Here is an 18,187-nt window from a genome sequence, read left to right as displayed (position 1 = left end):
CATTCCCATCGCTTAGAGAAAAATATGATCTACCAAACTCTGAGATATTTAGATATCTCCAAATCAAAAATTTCTATACACCATTCCTAAAGGGGGATACACCATTATCCCAATTATCCATTTTTGAATCAATCTGTACAAAAGATCCATTTGCTAAAAGGTACAATTTCATCACTTTATAATCAATTATATGGAGTAGCAAATCTTAATAGACCCTCTTACGTTCAGAGGTGGGAGGAGGACCTGGGACGAACTTTAGAAGACACGGACTGGTCTAACATATGGCTCACATCTAAGTCATCTTCACCCAACATCTTAGCACTGGAGACAAATTATAAAGTCCTAACTCGCTGGTACCTTGTACCCGCTAGAGTGGCAAAATATTCACCTAATACCTCAGCTCTTTGTTTTCGAGGATGCCCAGAAATAGGCACATATTTACACATATGGTGGACATGCCCAGTAATCCAAACCTTCTGGAAGGAAGTCTTCGTGATTGCATCTAAAATATTTAAAAAAATAATACAACCAGATCCATATTTAACTTTACTTAATCTAAAACCGGAATGGTTAACACTCTCTCAATTCAAACTTATGATCCAACCAATAACGGCTGCAAAACAAACAGTGGCCAAGGCATGGAAATCTCCTACATTGGTACTAGCAGAAACAATTCACAGAATGAATAATACAATGTCCCATGCTAAGATGGTAGCCATCGATCAAAATCAAATTCCAAAATTTGAAAAACTTTGGCATCCTTGGATAAAACAACAGTTCCTGTCAAACTTCAATGACTCTGTCCTGTTGCCATGGTAACAGATTAAATGACTTACAGAGACACCCATTCTAAGGCTTCAAAGAGAACTAAAAAGAATAATAAACTGACGAGCGGGACAACCTTGTGGACCATACCTCTACCTTTCAACCCTTTTTCTTCTTTCTCTTTCCTTTTCTCCACCTTACGATTAAAGCTCATTATCAGAATTTATTTGACCTATATACACTCTACTTGTAAACAATATGTATAGTAGGTATAAATCATTTAAATACCTACAAAAGTAACTAAGGAAATTATATATATCTTTAATTTAGGTTTACGTGAACCCAATGTTTAATATTTGAAATTTCATGATATTTACCTATATAAACCCTACTGTAAAACAATGAGCTTACTTTATAGATCCTTGTAAACTTACTTTATGTATCTTTATAACATTGTATACTCAATAAACTTCTTTTGACAAGGAAAAAAGGTAAACACATCTGAAGTCTCATCTGTGAGAAAACAATGGTTCCCTCCATAGAGGGAATCAGATGGAGAAAAAAAAATGCAGACATGAAGGGACATGTTATTTTTTTGTTTTACTGTGAGATAAAGGGAAAAAAAAAGCCATAAAAAAGTAAATCAAATTTTTTTTTTTTTTTTTTAATTTTTGGGTTTAGATGCACTTTAAAGGATAAGTTCACCTTTGGGAACATGTTACACCTGATTTTAGGGTGCAACATAATCCTAGCGCTGCTGCTGCCACCTCCCTGTGGCAGCAGTACAGGGAGAAGTACCCCATACTAGCTGCCAGTTTTTGAAAGCAGCGTGGCCGTACGGGGCTCCGCCCACACGGCCGCCTCATTCATACACAGAGTGTGTATGATTGAACTAGAAGTCCCAACAGCCTTAGCAGCTGTCAGCTTGTAGTTCTTAATGAACTGCCATGGGGCTGGGGTAGTTCTTGGAGTCTTCCTGTCAGGGAGTATTGGCTTACCCGTAAGGGCTGTACAGGTAAGCAGATACACCAACAGTCTGGAGGAGATCTGCTGATCGCTGGTGCAATGCATTACAGGCTCCGAATGCAAAAAATAAAAAATGTACTTTTTTTCCCTGCAAAAAGATCTGCATTTATTATTTTTTGTATGAAGGTGAACTTCTCTTAACATCACTTTTCAAAATACGTGTACTTTTTGTTGTAGTCTCCATCCCCAGAGGAAAATCCCATGACATTCCAGGATGCCAACACTTGGTGCAATTATCTTCCAGCCTTTACCATCCCTGATGAAGGGAGATCAGTGGAGACCCAGAAACACATTGGATATTTGTCTCTCCACTACACCTGCTATAAGAGAATTAGGTGGAGGCTGCCACTGCTGACCTCCTAAAAATGATTGTTGTATTTCAGTGACAGCCTAAAGAATGCACCCTGTAAATAAGCGTCAGATTTCCCTATATCTATTCTTGGTACAGGTCATGGACTTGGAACGTATTCAAGCCAAAGCATCAGCAAGACTCTCAGGGAATGAACATTCTCAAAAGTAAAGGTCAGAAATCGCAGGCTATACTGGTGTCAAGACAGGTGTAATTTAAAAACAAGTAAGCAATGTCAGCTCTCTCATTTCCTCAATGGTTCACTTTAACCACTTCAGCCCCCGGAATATTTTACCCCCTTCCTGACCAGAGCACTTTTTACAATCTGGCACTGCGTCGCTTTAACTGACAATTGCGTGTGGTCATGCAATGCTGTACCCAAACTAAATTTGCGTCCTTTTTTTCCCCACAAATAGAGATTTCTTTTGGTGGTATTTGATCAACTATGCGGTTATTTTTTGCGCTATAAACATAGAAAGCAACAATTTTGAAAAAAACACTGTATATTTTTTACTTTTTGCTATAATATATATTTATATATAAATATAATAATAAATTATTAAAATGAAGATTTTTTTTTTAATTTTTATCAGTTTAGGCCAATATATGCGCTTCTACATTGGGGGGGGGGGGGAATCGCAGTAAGCGTACATTGACTGGTTTGCACAAAAAAAAAAAAAAAAATAGTGTCTACAAACTATGGGAAAGATTTATGGCATTTTTATAATATTTTTTTTTTACTAGTAAATCGCGGTGATCTGTGATTGTTAGCGGTACTGCAACATACAGATCAGACACTTTTTTGGGACCATTGACATTTATACAGCGATCAGGGCTATAAAAATGCAGATTACTGTGTAAATCTCACTGGCTAGGAAGGGGTTAACACTAGGGAGCGATCAAGGGGTTAATTGTGTGTTCCCTCAGTGTGTTCTAACTGTATGGGGATAGGATTGACTAGGAGAGAAGACCTAGTTTTTCCTACTTGCTATGCTTCCTCTTCCCTGACAGCACAGGGATTTGTGTGTTTACACATACAAATCCCTGTGCTGGCGATCGTGTCCGCCGGCCACGCTCATCGGGTCCCCCACCGTGCAGCGGGCGCGCCCTCTGACCGCTAAAGGGAAGGACGTACCCGTATGGATTTCATCCAGGGGGGCCCATTCTGCCGCAGTAAATCTGCACGAGCCAGTCAGGAACCGGTTAACCTGATGTGTTTTATATCCAATGTTCCTTTTAGAAATACAAATCGGAAAGTCTAGTGAGCCATAAACAAAAAATAAAAATGAAACAAACACTCAGTAAACCTTGCCTGTTTTAATCCACAGTTTGCAGTTTACAGGTATGGAACAGACATTAAAAAAATCCTTAAACGCTACAAAATAAAAATAAAACAAATGTAAAATCTCAACTGTACATGTTCATGTGTCAAATCTATAGGAAATTCTGGACACAATGAAAGGATTCACCCATTTGCTGCCATGTAAACTATGTACATTACAGGCTGAACACATGGCAGACAACACACCCAGGTTTAGGGGGACTTTCTGGTGTATCCTCCTTCCAAGTACTAGCACTTTAAGGGGACTTGTCAGACTCCAGGTTTGATTCCCTTGGGAAATTTCCAAGGATGGACCTCTTTGCTGCTGCGGGTTTCTTGGAATAAAACAAAATAAAACAAGGCTTCAACAAAGTTGATGGGTTCATGGAGGAGTCACTAATTGAAATGTAATCCAGTTGCAGAAACAGTAAAAAAAAGTTTACTTTTTTTGACAAACTACAAGAATGTGTGATCTGCATTCCAGCCAAAACATCAACGTTTTGCATCGTAGGGAGAAGGGAATGGTAAGCACTTCTGATAGGTCTCTATTGATGTCTGGAGCTCACATTGGGAGGGGAGGTTTTCCTTCACTTCTTGCTCTGGTCACAGGGATAGGATGGTAAACCTCTCCAAAAAAAGAACTATTTTCTGTGTCCTGGTTGGGAGATTTTTCTTCATTTCCTGTCCTGGTTAATAGGTGGTCACCAGTAAAGGACATAGTGGGAAATCATACAAATGGGGGGACAATCACTATACTCAAAGTACTGGTTCGGATTTAGGAGATTTACTTACTACAGTAACCACACACTGCACAACTCAAGCTTCCAGTCAGGTCAAGGGAGTTTTTTTTTTTTTTAGTGTTCCTAGGGAAAGTAATGCAAAGAAAGCTTAGTATCTTTGCTCCTATGAAAGGCTTCATTTTATCATTTCGTTAAAATTAGTGCAAAGTCAGGACAGTGTTCCTGGCTGTCTGATGAGCCCACAAAATGCTGTGCCCCCTGGAGGATGCACAAGGCATCACAAGCCAAGGACACACTGCATGGGCATGCTGCATGATTTGGTTGAAAAGCAGAACTGTGTGTCTGGGGAGCGCCAAGCGAGAAATAAATATTGGTAGTAATGCACCTAGACAGTAAACCATCTGCCATACATCAACATTCATCTTTATTTCAGTGTCCTTAAATAGGAAAAGGTGAAAAGCTTAAGCCTATGGAAAACCTCCATGTGATAAAAGCAATGCCCCCTCACGCCCCCCCCCCAAACTTGAAGACAGAAAGCTGCACTTTAAAAAGTCACCACCATCTGTCTGTGAAATGTGATAACAAGGGGTTGGGGGGACAGTTCTGTACAAAACCAACTGCATGTCACGTCAAATAACAGTCTGGAGGACTAGCGACTAAGCCCTGGTACACTGATGTTATGCAGGATTCACAGTGATTCCTGTGCATTTCCCACACCGCATCACAAACAGTTTAGGAGAACCAGTCCAGGTCAATGTTAAATTAACGACACACCAAAAAAGGTTCACAAAACGCAGTGCGATTGGCTAAAATAGATCGCATGGGTGTGAACACGCATACGATCCAATTCCAGTGCTGCAAAAATAAGGTGCATGCACCTTTTTCGTGCACGTGTGCTGCGAGACATACAAAATAAATGGGCTCAAATCGAAATGCAAAGAATCGCATGCGATTTCTGTCTGAATCACATGTGGTTCCCACACAGCATCAGTGTGAACCTGGCGCTCAAGGGGACTGCGGAGGTGAGATCATATACATGCAATGGCCTTAAAAGGATAATTAACGCAGATGCTGCTTTATTTTCAGTACTCAGCTCAACATAAGGTTGCATGAGGTCTGAGCTCTTATCTGAAATCAGCTGCCACAAGATGGAATTGTAATGGGACATGCTGCCACAGGTACTCAATAAGCATTCATAGCAGCTCCTTTTTCTCTCAAAAAACAGTCAACGTTTCGCAATCTGCAATGGCAGTTGAGTAGTAGCAATCAAACATCCCCCTCATCTTTCCTTGCGCTCAAACATTGAAAACTAAATGAAATTATGGTCTGGTACTTTTTTTTTTTCATCCACAATTAAATAACCCTCTCCAAAAACTAAAATCTTCCAGGCAAAGCCATTTTCATACAGCAGTCCTTTAAATTAATTCACTTACAGGTCAACCATTTAAATGTGGCTTCACCCAGAAGTCCTGTTTTTGGACAGAGCTGCATGCATACCTTTCTCAAGGACCATTGCATTAGGTCTGCTTACCAGTACTTTGCATTATAGTGATATTACCCACAAGGTCTTGGACAAATTAAAACCAAATCCATTTTAAATAGTATTAAAAAAATTAACCCTTTTCACAGGCTGTACAAAGAGTTTTGCAAGACCGACAATAGGACAAATCTTGGTAATGGGTTTACCTTTACAGCAAGTTTCACATAATCAGGTTTCAAAGACAATTTTAGGCTTTTTTTTTTTTTGCAGTAAATTAAGCATGCTGCCAAGTCCTTTAGTCCAGTCCATTTCACAAAAGCCTTTACAAGTCCTAGAAAACATTATATGGTTTTGGTGCCCTATAATAAGAGTCCTCAATGAGGCAGTACTGTCAGAGAACATGGTCCACATCTTGTTGTGGTAGTCCGGTGGGGAGGGAGCTGTGACAGAGGGAGATGATGCTTCACCGTGATGAATTGGAACTGGAACGACTGCGGTGACGGCGCCGTGCAGGGGATCGCGAGCGTCGGCGGACAGGGGAACGGCGACGGGGGGAACGGGACCTGCGGAAGGAACACAGCGTTATCGGCTGAACCATAAAAATAGATACAGGTTTCCCAAAGTGTAGATCAATGGGGAGAGACTGTGACATGACCACAGACATACAATCAAAAATTAAAACATGATGACTTTTCAATAGACAGTTATTATATTGGTGTAACTGCAGACCTAAAAATCAGACCCATAAGCCCATTAAACCCAAAGATTTATGTAAAATCAGACCTCAGTTCAAGATGCCCGGAGGCTTTTATTTGCTCTGGCTTGTACATGGCACCATCTTCATATGCTAAGAGCTGGGAGGTACATGTGTCTGCCTGAATCCCTGCTAGAGGGCTGAAGATGCAGCTCGGCTATACACATTTCACAGCGGTGAAAAGCCCCAAACATCTCTTGCGACATTCTGCGTTTACTCAATAGATCGGGAGGGTGAGGGACAGAACATGGATTCACTTATTTATCCCCTACACTATTCTTTAGAAGAACCACCAAAAAAAGCCAACAGGCTAGCGCTGGAACTATATTGTGGATATCCTGTGTAGCAAATCTCAGAGGAAATGTGGCTTTGCAGAGGACTGTGTGACTATACCTTTTACTGCTGAGAACAGACATTCAATGCAGAGCCATGACGCCAGTCCTCCTACATCTGTACAATTTCTATTATGGTGCATCACACGTCTCTACCCCCCGGTAGCACAGCTCCTATATTAGTCATATTTAATAAAACTTTGTAAGGGGACCTAATAAAAAAAAAAAGAGCATTTAGGGCCAGTTCACACCACATGTAGTCCAGTGTTTTTTTCTGCATTAGAAACATATGGATAGGAGGTTATATGTTTTCCAATGGTATAGTTCACACCAGTGTGGTCAGTTTCAGTGCGTCCCAGCACCAGAAAATAATAAAAAGTAGAACATGCTGCATTTTTTTCTGCACTGAAAAAGACAGTAAAACGCATAAAAAATGCACATGCCCTTATTTAAGGTAAAGGAAGACAGGGGGAAAAAAAATGCACCGGTACACATCAAAAGCGCATATGCAGAAACGCATCCGGACTAAGTTTCTATCGTGTGAACCGGCCCTTACTGTCCTCTCAAAACACGGCTCAGAGCATGCTTTACACCACATGCCTCCATAAGGTCTATAGCACACAAGCAATTCTGTCTCGTGACAACTCCTTAGCACCAAGATCACTAGGATGAGAACCGCTGACCTGCTACAATAGAGTCACTCCCTTGCTGGCTGGGCCAACGGGGTGTAGCTCCATCGCTATTTTAATGGTGAGGGAGATTCTATAATGTTGTAGATAGTAAAAGGTCTGAAGATTGTATAACCAGGCAGTGTGCTCCGTTTAGCGATCCTGCTGCTGGTGAGTTGTCACCAGTGACTGGATCACTAGTCTAGCATGGCGGCCCTTACAATTTTCCTCACTATGCAAGAGCAAAATCCTTTAGCCACCGTAAAGCGCCAACAGTTAAAGAAAAATTTGTCACACTAAATGACAGATAAGCATGTACCAAAACTTGCCCAGAGGTTCCCTTTAAATCAAACATTTTCAGGGAGTTCTATCCTGTGTCCAGATAGCACAGGATTTAATGTGTTTTGCTTCTCAGTCACATAACACCTTCCTCCACCCTATTGCTCAAAAGTCTTGCTGCAGACCCCCAATGACCAATGGAGGGCCCAGTATGGGATTGTTAAATGGAATGTGGGGGGAAGAGGGCTTGGGTCCAAGTCAGCCAAGCTGAAGCCTACCCAATGCACACAGTCATGGTGAGAGCTTCTTGTACATGTTAATTTTTGAGATTTGAAAAAGTACAACCTTTTGTTGTCTGCTTTCCATCCACACTGTTAAAGTGGAACGAAGCCTAGGTTCACACATGTGGTGTGGGAAATGCACATTTCCCACACTGCATTGTAAAGGCACTTTGCTTGCGATCCACTGCGGGTGCCAATACAAGGTTAACGACACCCCAACAGAATAGCAAAAAAAAAAAAAAAGGTAGCTTTACACTTTATTGCTGAACTGCATTTTACCCAAAATTCTAACAAAGAGTATCCCCAAATCTGAGAACACAATAGATTTTGCCTGTTACCAAGGCTCCTGAGAAGAACTATTAAACTTGACCATTGTGAGGTGCGCAAAAAAAAAAAAAATTCTTCTAAACTGGTATCAGAGTTCAGTGTAGACTGAACCAGCCTCCAAAAAGGTGAGAATACAATATATACTAGAAACTAGACCATACTGAAAGTGCTTTTCTCACAGCCAGACAACCCATTATGTTTATTAAAGGAGAAGTACAGCCAAACAAGCTTTGGCTGTACTTCTCCTGTGGATCACAGGAGTGCAGTTAGTTTTGCACTCCTTTGACCCGTTTTCAGCGGAGAGCGGGCTGAACAGTCAGTCCAGGCTCGCGTCATCACCACCATACTATGGCAGATGAAGAAACTTCCGGGTGTGTTGGATGACTGGTCCATCAGTGCTCTGTGGCTCCATTAACTAGCCCCTGCATAACTACAGTAATGATGTAGATTCCAGTATATGGGCCCAGAGAGTGTAAAAGTGCTAGCCATGCAGCTCCCAAAGCTTTCAAAGACAACCCACCACCTGCGGTAAGTATTATACCTCTTCGGCAGGAAGCAGGCTTTGGCTTTTTTTGTAGCAACAGTGTTTCAACGTTCCTTTAAACAAAACCATGTACAACATTGTTCAGTAAAACCATAATACAACTACACACATTCCTAGCTGGTAGATAGTCACCGATTTTACTCCAAACCCAGGTCTGCAGAACACCACCTTTACATGTATTGTATACAAGGTAAAAACCATATGATTGCGATATATATATAAAAAAAGTGAAGCTTTTGAAAATGCCAGCAAGTTATGAATCTATAAGGAGAAAGGCAGAACAACAGATAACAGACAGGACACAAGAATACAGAATGCGGTTTCAAAGCAACAGTTAGTAAAGTGCTTTTGCCAGGGTCAAGTTCGACCAAGACTTGCAGATCCAAAGCCCCACACAGAGACAGCACATTAAGGAAAGACATCAAAAAGACATTATCATATAAAAAAAGCTGAGGGTTGATCAACAGACTGGACCTATAAAATTCCAGTTAATATCCTGAAGCAGTAAAAGGAAAGCAAAGAAGGCAGAATGGGAACAGTTAGGACAGTCAGAATCATCAACAGGGGTGCAGATTGCTGTTAGGAGTTCTCAGAGCCTGCAGAAAAGATGCACTACCTCCTTCTCATCCGTGGGGGAGACCGACGCCACATAGGGGGAGGTGGTAACATCCGACGAGGAGGGCTGAATCTTCGGGGTGCCGCCCTCATACGTAGAGGTGCAAGGACTGCTGAAGCTGTGATCTCTTGCCCATCAATCTGTCCTGGAAGGTCAATACAAAAAACACAAGGTTTTTTTATCGTACTTAACTGGAGGGAAGTAATAAATGTTAACTCTTACTTAAAAGTAACAATGAATATAGACAAGCAGCCAGCAAATTTACCTATTAACATGCGTCCGTGATAAAGATCCAAACTATAAGGCCTTTAGAACAGTGACTAATTTTAAAATGTGAGATTATATGGAACTATGGCCTCCTATATATAATAAAAACAAAAACGAGCTACAGTTTATTTAGACACACAGGAGCCATAATACTTACCTCTCTCCAGTGACCTTTATGTTATACCTCCCTTCCAGCACTGCAGCCTCCTCAGTCATCAGTAAGGATGAGCTCCGGCGTGTTCGCACACCCCACGTGCAGAGCCCACCAGGAAGTTGGCGCTGCGCTAATCACAGGCAGTGAGACATTGTCCCGATGTGCGGCTGCAGAGATCTGCAAATGTCTCACTGCCTTTGTTTAGCGCAGCGCCGACTTGCTGGCGGGCTCTGCACGTGGGGTGTGCGAACACACCGGAGCTCATCCTTACTCATCAGTATTAGACACTTCTTGGAGTGTCAGATGACCGAGTCCTCCACTGCATGCTGTAGTTGCACTCCTACATCACTGACAAGTCCTGTAGGGATGAAGTGGTAAAAGGAGACATTTTAACCACTTCCCGCCTGCCATCATATGACGTCCTTGACTCTGAACGGGGATATCTGAATGCCTGCAGCTACAGGCATCATTCAGATATCATCTTTTAGTGCCGGCGATTCCCTACACCATAAGAATGATCATAGCTGCTGTTCCGCCGTTTGATCGTTCTTACGAGAGGGGACGCCCCCCCCCCCCCTCCTGCCGATGCTATTACGGACTCACCGCTGCCATCGGTGAGTCTGAGAATGGATCCGATGTTGATCATAGAGATTTCCGGCGGACCAGATGGTCCCGAGTCTCTATGATCATTCGGAGGGCGTGTAAAAATGTTATGACATCAAACCCGGCTTCTGCATTCAAACAAATGGCGCCGCCTCGGAAGCCGAGATAAATGTTTTTTTTTTTTTTATTTCAGGCTTCCCAGTCTTATTGACCCCATATCTCACTGTAAAGAGGAACTATCATGCTTATTCCTATTACAATGGATGTTTACATTCCTTGTAATAGGAATAAAAGTGATAACATTAAATAAAAAAGTGTCAAAATAGAAAAATTGAAGTAAAATTAATAAAATAAAATAAAAATAAAATTACAGCGCTTTACAGCCATAAAAGAAAATCAATGCAGTCACCGTATCTACGAACTGGCGAGTTGCAAATGAATGTTTTTTGTTTTGTTTTTGGGTTTAATACAGTTTTAATACTGCACTGCTACTTGCAATGGAGACCCTTTCATCTTGCCATAGTTTGCTTACATGATTGTAGAGTTACGGCATTTCTAAAACATACTAATTTGCTGGTTTACCTCCATCCATGTGTTTTAGGGCCTTGTCTGCTTCATCTGCTGCCTCAAACTCCACATAGGCATAACCCTTATTAAGGTGCGGGTGACAGCGGTCTACTGGCATGTCGATCATTTTAATCTTCCCATAGGTGGAAAAGATCTCTAGAATGTGGTCCTGTGAAAACAGAAATATTAAGCATAATGCAAGAATAAGAACTGTAAAATATGACACAATTAGCATCAGATCAGTACACAGATTTCTGGATAAAGTGAACCTGTGTATTTTGTTCATTTAGGGCCAAGTTCACTTTATGAGCAGCTGCAAGGGTTGTCTCTTTTGCACTGCCAGGGAAGCAAAGTGACTTTCCCAGGGTTCTACATGCTAAGGCTGGGTTCACACTGTTGTGTGTAGTAATGCGTGTGCGTTAATTATATTGGGATGCCCAGCACACCAAATCACAAAAAACATGAACGTACAATTTTCTATTTTTTTAACACAGTGCACCACAATGAACATTAACTTATTAACTTATGTTGTGGTGTGCTGCGTTGCACAGCTGTTAGCAAGGTGTGTTGGGGGTGGTGTTAAGAATGAATGGCAGTGCAGAAACGTGCAAACCATGCTGGGGTTTAGTGAATGGATATTCAGACACCCAGCACATGAGGGATGAGGAAATGGTCAAAAAGAGCTGTGCAAGCTCCAAATTGAAAAATGACATTTGCATAGGGCACCCCTCCTTGCTTCTGAAAGCGAACAGGGAGTGAAGGGAATGTAAGTTTGGTAAAGCAGAGGTTTTTCTCCATGAAGCAAAAGTTTCATTGATGTAACTCTCACCAAACCTACCTAAATCGGTTTATGTACTCGGGGCATCGTTGCTCTTTGTTCAGCTTTACTGAATAAGCCTAAATGTGTTCAACAAACTCAAGCCTAATGACCAGAACATTATTAAACAAAGCTAACCTTGGTAACATTTCTCGTCAGCCTCCCAATGTGAACTTTGGTGGGCCGCGGGCTTGGACTTCGCCTTTTTCTCTCCTTCTCATCGCGTTTTGGCTGTTTGGATCTGCAAGAAATGAAAATAGTGTTATTCTACTAATATGGCATGCATGGAGAAATCTTTGAAGTACTAGCAGTGCTAGCCAAAAAACAGTTGTCAAGTGGGCTCTTAATCAGAGTGGATGCATTAAAAGAGTAAACCTATTAGAGAAATATGGGTGCTGAAGTTGCTTTCTAGCAAACATGAGTCAATGACTCCAAACAAGTATGCAATAGGGTAGGCATGAAGGCCAGACAACAGGTATTTTCAGAAGAAGAGGTCAGCCATGGAAGCCTGCACAATAATCTGATAACAGGTTTACTGAAGGTATTTACCACCCCTCAATACATACTGCTGTAGTACAGATTGACCTATATTAAGAGGCTGATAAAAGGAAGTTACAAATGAAAAAGTTTACTATGAAACAAAGCCAGTGGCAAGGGATTTCAAAAATGTACCACAAATTCTCTACTTGAACTAAAATAGCATACATTCTGGTTTACGTACCCCATAGTAACGTGCCATGCTGGCAGAAGACAAACATCCATTTTTTTTCTTTTAATAAACCACCTAAGGACCCTCTATAGCTTAAACTCCATGGCCTTATTACTACATGTCGTCTTACTATCCCAAAGGCAAGCGCCTTTTAGCTTTCCAAAAAAAAATGTAACATACTTGGAGCGCGAGCGCCTTCGGTTGTCATGTCTTCGTCGAGAAGGACTGGGAGAACCAGAGGAGCTGCTAGAGCTGGAGCTGCGGGACGAGCTGGAACTTCCAGAGCGGCTGGATGCAGATGAGGAGCTGGAACCTGAACTAGATCCTGAGCTTGACCCGGATGATGAACTTGAAGAGGAACTGGAGCGGGAGCTTCTGGAACAAAGGAGGTAGCGTATTCATCAATAAAACAAGTAGGACTAGTAGCTGGTCAAAGCAGAGCTAAGGTTTAAGCATAGAAGGTGTCTGACTAGGAAAGAAACTCATTATCCCCCACATGCTTGAGTGCACTGCTGTCAAACTCTAAGGTACATACATACTGGCAATAGGTATGTATTTTATGATGCTTGTTTGTTGCCTTTGCCAATCATCATGAATACTTTATTTTGACCATTTTTGATTAGCTGCATGTTATGTTCAGTGAAGTGTTGGTACCCACACAATATGTACATGCTTTTGAGGTTAAGTGACACATCAGCTAATTAACCTAAAATAAGACTGGCAGAACACAACTTGTTTTGAAGCCTGCAACTTCGAAAGCAAGCAACTTTAGTTTCATACCAACTAATGTTCAGTGTGCAACAGCAGCAAGAGTAGAAAGTAGCTTCGTCATTGGTGTATAGTTTGTAACGGTTTGTCATGCCACGTACCTGCTGCTACTACTGCCAGTGGAGGCACTGCGTCTCTTTCTAGTCTTGTCTCGTCCACGGTCTTTCTCTGCCGTTTCTTTTCCTGGAGCCTTTTCTTTAGTCCGATCCTTAGACCTGTCCTCAGACCGCTCTTTACGCTTGCTAGGGGAGGGAGCCCTACACAAAAGAAACATGAAAGCCATTATGTAGCCTCATACAGTATAAAAACAAATGTTATGCAAGATAAACCCATTTTGAACAAGTACATTATTTATGAAATTAGCTTTGGTTTTTAAAGTTATTCTTTGACCATTTTTTATGTATTTCAATTTGGAAAGAAATTGCATTTTTTAAAATCATGAGTTTTTTTGGCATCTGTATCCCACTAATGAGTTCAATTCATGTTCTGGAAGAGGCAGAAGGCAAAGAAACTCCCATTAGACAAGTGTGCCCCAATGGAAGATTTCCTCCAGTCTTGTTCCAAACAAAACAGTAGAATTGTGGATTTCCCATTATCTCTTTGGACAGAGCCATTCTTTCTAGGCCATTAGCAGGGGTTAAAAGCGCCCCGCTATCGGCGGAAAAGGGGCACAGAAACGACGGTAAAGCGGCGCTAAAAATAGCAGCGCTTTATCACCGACGCCCCCAACGCCCCACCCAGTGTGAAAGTAGTCTAAAGCTTAAACTGACCTTGCCAGTGTGCTAGAAATATTCCAAAAGCAATACTCTGTGAATAAAACAATTTCATACTTACCTGTCCGATGGGTCAGTTTGCAGAAACTTTGCTCTGCAGCAGAACCCGAAATGCAGATCCTATTAAACTCCTCGGGCTGATTGATTAACGAGTCCTCCACACTGGTTCCTCCTAATCACTGCAGGACACAATGGTGATGTAGGGGTTGTCGGCCAGTGGGGGGACAGGCTAGTCCACACACCTCAAAGTGTGGAGCAGGGTCATCACTGGGAGCTCTGCTATGGAGTGACAATTCTGCAAACTAAACAGACAAGTAGAATGTTGCTTTCTGCAATTGTTTTAACCTCCTGAAAGGGTCACTAACTGAGGCAGAGAAAAGTTAAGTAACCAACCCGTCTTTGATGTCTAACAGACCTCTAAAATAACCCGGGACTGATGGACAGAATTGCACACACCTGGCAGGTAAAACAGCTTATATATTAGGGGTGCAACGGATCGTCACCAATCCGTGATCCGAACGGGTCAACCTGTTCGGATCGGCACACACGCGATCCGCGGAGCACTCCGCTGCCTCAGCCTTAGCAAAGGCCGCAGCTTCGACCTAGCTCCGGAGCGGCGGCCATCTTGGTACACCCGGTGGCAGTGGTGAGCGCTGACGTCATCACCCCTCAACTCGTGGATCTGATCTGGCCGGGGGGGGGGGTATCAGAGATGACATGGATATTACAGCGGGGGGGGGCTTGGATATTACAGCAGTGGGAGATGTGGATATTACAGTAGGAGATGTGGATATTACAGTAGGGGGAGATGAGGATATTAGGATATTACAACAGTGGGGGAGATCAAGTAATTTAAAAGTGTTAACAAAAAGACAAACTTATGTTTATTTGTCTTCTTTTTTTTTTTTTTTTTGCTGAACCGAAAATGATCCAATCCGTGATCTCTGATCCGAGGAACGATCCTATTATATATGTATTTCATCTGTCTATACAGCTGTTTGCTTGAACTGAAGGTCAACGTTAAACCGGAATTCCAGTTTTTTTTCACTGTTTGAGCCAGCTTGACTCAAACAAATGCTGATTCAAGGCAGAATGGACTGGCTGCTGGAGACAAGCAACAGCAAAGAGCCGTTCATACAGTATCCCCCATAATTCAGGAACAGCTTTTTTTCAATGCACACAAGGTATTGTTTGGCTGGCTGAGGTGGACAGATGATGCCGTAATCTGTACCTTCATAAGAAGCCAAATAAAAGGTTTCTTTTGAAGTCCGGAGATCCTGTATAAGCGACTCTTTCCACCATATGTGCAAGAAAAATGCATTGACAGACACTTCATGAGAGCGTTGGTGTGATGCAGAAAAATGGGAAAATGCTGCATTTTTCCCTAACTCTCAACCCCATCGTAGTGGGAACAGGGCAGGGTTTTTGGTGTGCCCTTGGAAAAAAAACAGCATTTTTCAAGTGCAGAAAACACAGGTCTCCGCACAGTGTGAACAAGCCTTCCTGACTGGCCAATCACTGGACTTACAAAACATTGTAGAACTGTAAGCTTTCCTGAAAACACTCTGGCTGAGGTTGTTTTGAGGAAGAACTACTGTGTTTCCCAACACCTCCAAACAATCAACACGGAAGAGAATGTTAAGGGCCCATTGACACCAGGTGTGTAGTGGGATGCATTTTTGAAGGTATTCCCATTACATATACAGTCCAAAAACTAGGTTATCTAATGGGCATAGTTCACACCATTGCAGTACAGTGGGAAAAAGTACAGCAAACTGCATTTTTTTGGCAACAAAAGTGTGGAAATGTGCATAGACACAACAAAACAGTGCACTATCACATCCCAAAAAAGGAAGCAAATGTAAGCATACAAGCCCAAAGCGCAAAACAAATGCGTATAAATTCACCTCAACATGCAAAAACGTGCAATTTCTGGTGTGAATTGACTCTTACATAGAACTAAAGGCAATTTTTTTTGTTTCCGTCTTTTTTGCCATGTCTCTTTGGCATGGTTTCCCTTTACTTCCTGTTCCATAGTCAAAACAGGAAGTAAGAAGATTCCTGGTTCCTGCCAGAGTCACTAGAACTAGTGTCCTCACTGGAAGATTGTGGATTTTCTTTCACTCCTGGTAGCAACAGAGAATGACTAGAGAGTGAATCTCTAAGGCGCCATCCACACTATGCAGGAGCAACGGAGGGTGCGTGTGTTTTTGAGCATTGTGTTTAGGGCAGTCCACTCAATTCAATGGGCTGCCCTGCATGAGAAATTTTCTAAAGAAATCCCTGACCCTTTTTAAAAAATGGGCCACACCGGATGTTATCATATCCTCGGCAGCTACGTTCCAGCTAACGCCTTCTTGGCAATTACAAAGTCTTCTTATACCAAGTTATGTACTTTTAACATTTTTCAATAAAAATATATAGAAAGTCAAATATTGCGTAGCACCAAAATGCATGTTACTATGTGAGCTGGGAAACCACAGCATCTGCTTTATGGCTGCATTTTTGTGTGCTGTGCCAAAGGACACGATTTTGCCTGCAGTATCTGTTACATACTGTGACCAGGCAGGCTTTTTATTGCAGAAGAGATACACAACATTGACACCTCCCTGCCTGCTCACAGCGATCCCTGGACTGTAAACTGAGCTGGGAATCTCAGTTTGTAGCTGCCAGGCCAATCCCTGTATGCCAAAATGAATAGCTCCTGTGCAGAAGTGCTGTCATCCTGTGCTGGCCAATGAAGATGGATGAAAATCAGCACACAGAAAAACATACTAGTAATGGACCACTGGAAAGGCGAGTAATAGCCCCTTTAGTTCAGCTTTCATAACTGACCAAAGAGACATAGTATGCTGGAACTTTGTAGAACAGACAGGGGATCTCATCATGCAGGCAGTGATCTTACAGTACATCTGTTGTACATGTACACTTTACCTGCAGTTAAAAGACACATACACACAAAACGGAGGGATGGTACTAGCACAACAACAGACAAAAAGCCTGAGTGCTGCTTGAGATGTTTCCAATACTCCAATGCAGTAAAACCTGACGCTCCAAGGAGTGGAAGTGAGTAATCATGCAAATGTCTTCATTATCAGAATAGTGGGCAGCGCCCCACTGAAACACCGGACCCCCAATGAATGTACACATCTGAACAATTACTTTCTTCAGGTCCTAGGAGTGCCTGGTGATTATAAACAAAGACAGAGAAGGAGATGAGAAGGAAACAGTGTTCCTATCTAAAATAGATTCTAGAGAAATATATCTAGAGAGAGACTGGGGAGGAGATATGGATATATCTAGCCATGTGTATATACAGTATCAAACAAAAGTGAGTACACCCCTCACATTTATGTAAATATTTTATTATATCTTTTCATGTGACAACTGTGAAGAAATGACACTTTGCTACAATGTAAAGTAGTGAGTGTACAGCTTGTATAACAGTGTAAATTTGCTGTCCCCTCAAAATAACTCAATACACAGCCATTAATGTCTAAACCGCTGGCAACAAAAGTGAGTACACCCCTAAGGAAAATGTCCAAATTGGGCCCAATTAGCCATTTTCCCTCCCCGATGTCATGTGACTCGTTAGTGTTACAAGGTCTCAGGTGTGAATGGGGAGCAGGTGTGTTAAATTTGGTGTTATCGCTCTCACTTTCATACTGGTGGTCACTAGAAGTTCAACATGACACCTCATGACAGAGAACTCTCTGGGGATCTGAAAAAAAATTGTTGCTCTACATAAAGATGGCCTAGGCTATAAGAAGATTGTCAAGACCCTGAAATGGAGCTGCAGCATGATGGCCAAGACCATACAGGGATTTAACAGGACAGGTTCCACTCAGAACAGGCCTCGCCATGGTCCACCAAAGGAGTTGAGTGCACGTGCTCAGCGTCATATCCAGAGGTTGTCTTTGTGAAATAGACGTATGAGTGCTGCCAGCATTGCTGCAGAGGTGCGGGGTCAGCCTGTCAGTGCTCAGACCATACGCTGCACACTGCATCAAATTGGTCTGCATGGCTGTCGTCCCAGAAGGAAGCCTC

The 18,187-nt window shown here is 42.1% G+C and overlaps 1 protein-coding gene across 2 annotated transcripts in view; it reads right to left on the bottom strand.

Annotated features, from left to right (window-relative positions):
• Positions 1–3,437: 3,437 nt before the first annotated feature.
• RNPS1 (RNA binding protein with serine rich domain 1) overlaps positions 3,438–18,187 on the bottom strand; it is an 18,440-nt gene continuing 3,690 nt past the window's right edge. The window contains exons 2-7 of one of the 2 annotated variants that reach the window (XM_073636652.1): positions 13,469–13,624; positions 12,780–12,974; positions 12,029–12,131; positions 11,089–11,242; positions 9,483–9,627; positions 3,438–6,244 (exon numbers count right to left, since the gene is read on the bottom strand). In XM_073636652.1, the coding sequence (XP_073492753.1) occupies positions 6,145–6,244; positions 9,483–9,627; positions 11,089–11,242; positions 12,029–12,131; positions 12,780–12,974; positions 13,469–13,624 (853 nt within the window). In that variant the 3' untranslated portion in view covers positions 3,438–6,144. The remainder of the gene's footprint in view (positions 6,245–9,482; positions 9,628–11,088; positions 11,243–12,028; positions 12,132–12,779; positions 12,975–13,468; positions 13,625–18,187) is intronic. The other variant, XM_073636653.1, reaches the window with a different exon arrangement.

The sequence above is a fragment of the Aquarana catesbeiana genome, linkage group LG06 (assembly GCF_042186555.1).
Source record: "Aquarana catesbeiana isolate 2022-GZ linkage group LG06, ASM4218655v1, whole genome shotgun sequence".
NCBI classification, from domain to species: domain Eukaryota; kingdom Metazoa; phylum Chordata; class Amphibia; order Anura; family Ranidae; genus Aquarana; species Aquarana catesbeiana.
Note: the sequence above shows the minus strand (reverse complement) of the source record. Positions and strands in the feature narration are given on the sequence as shown.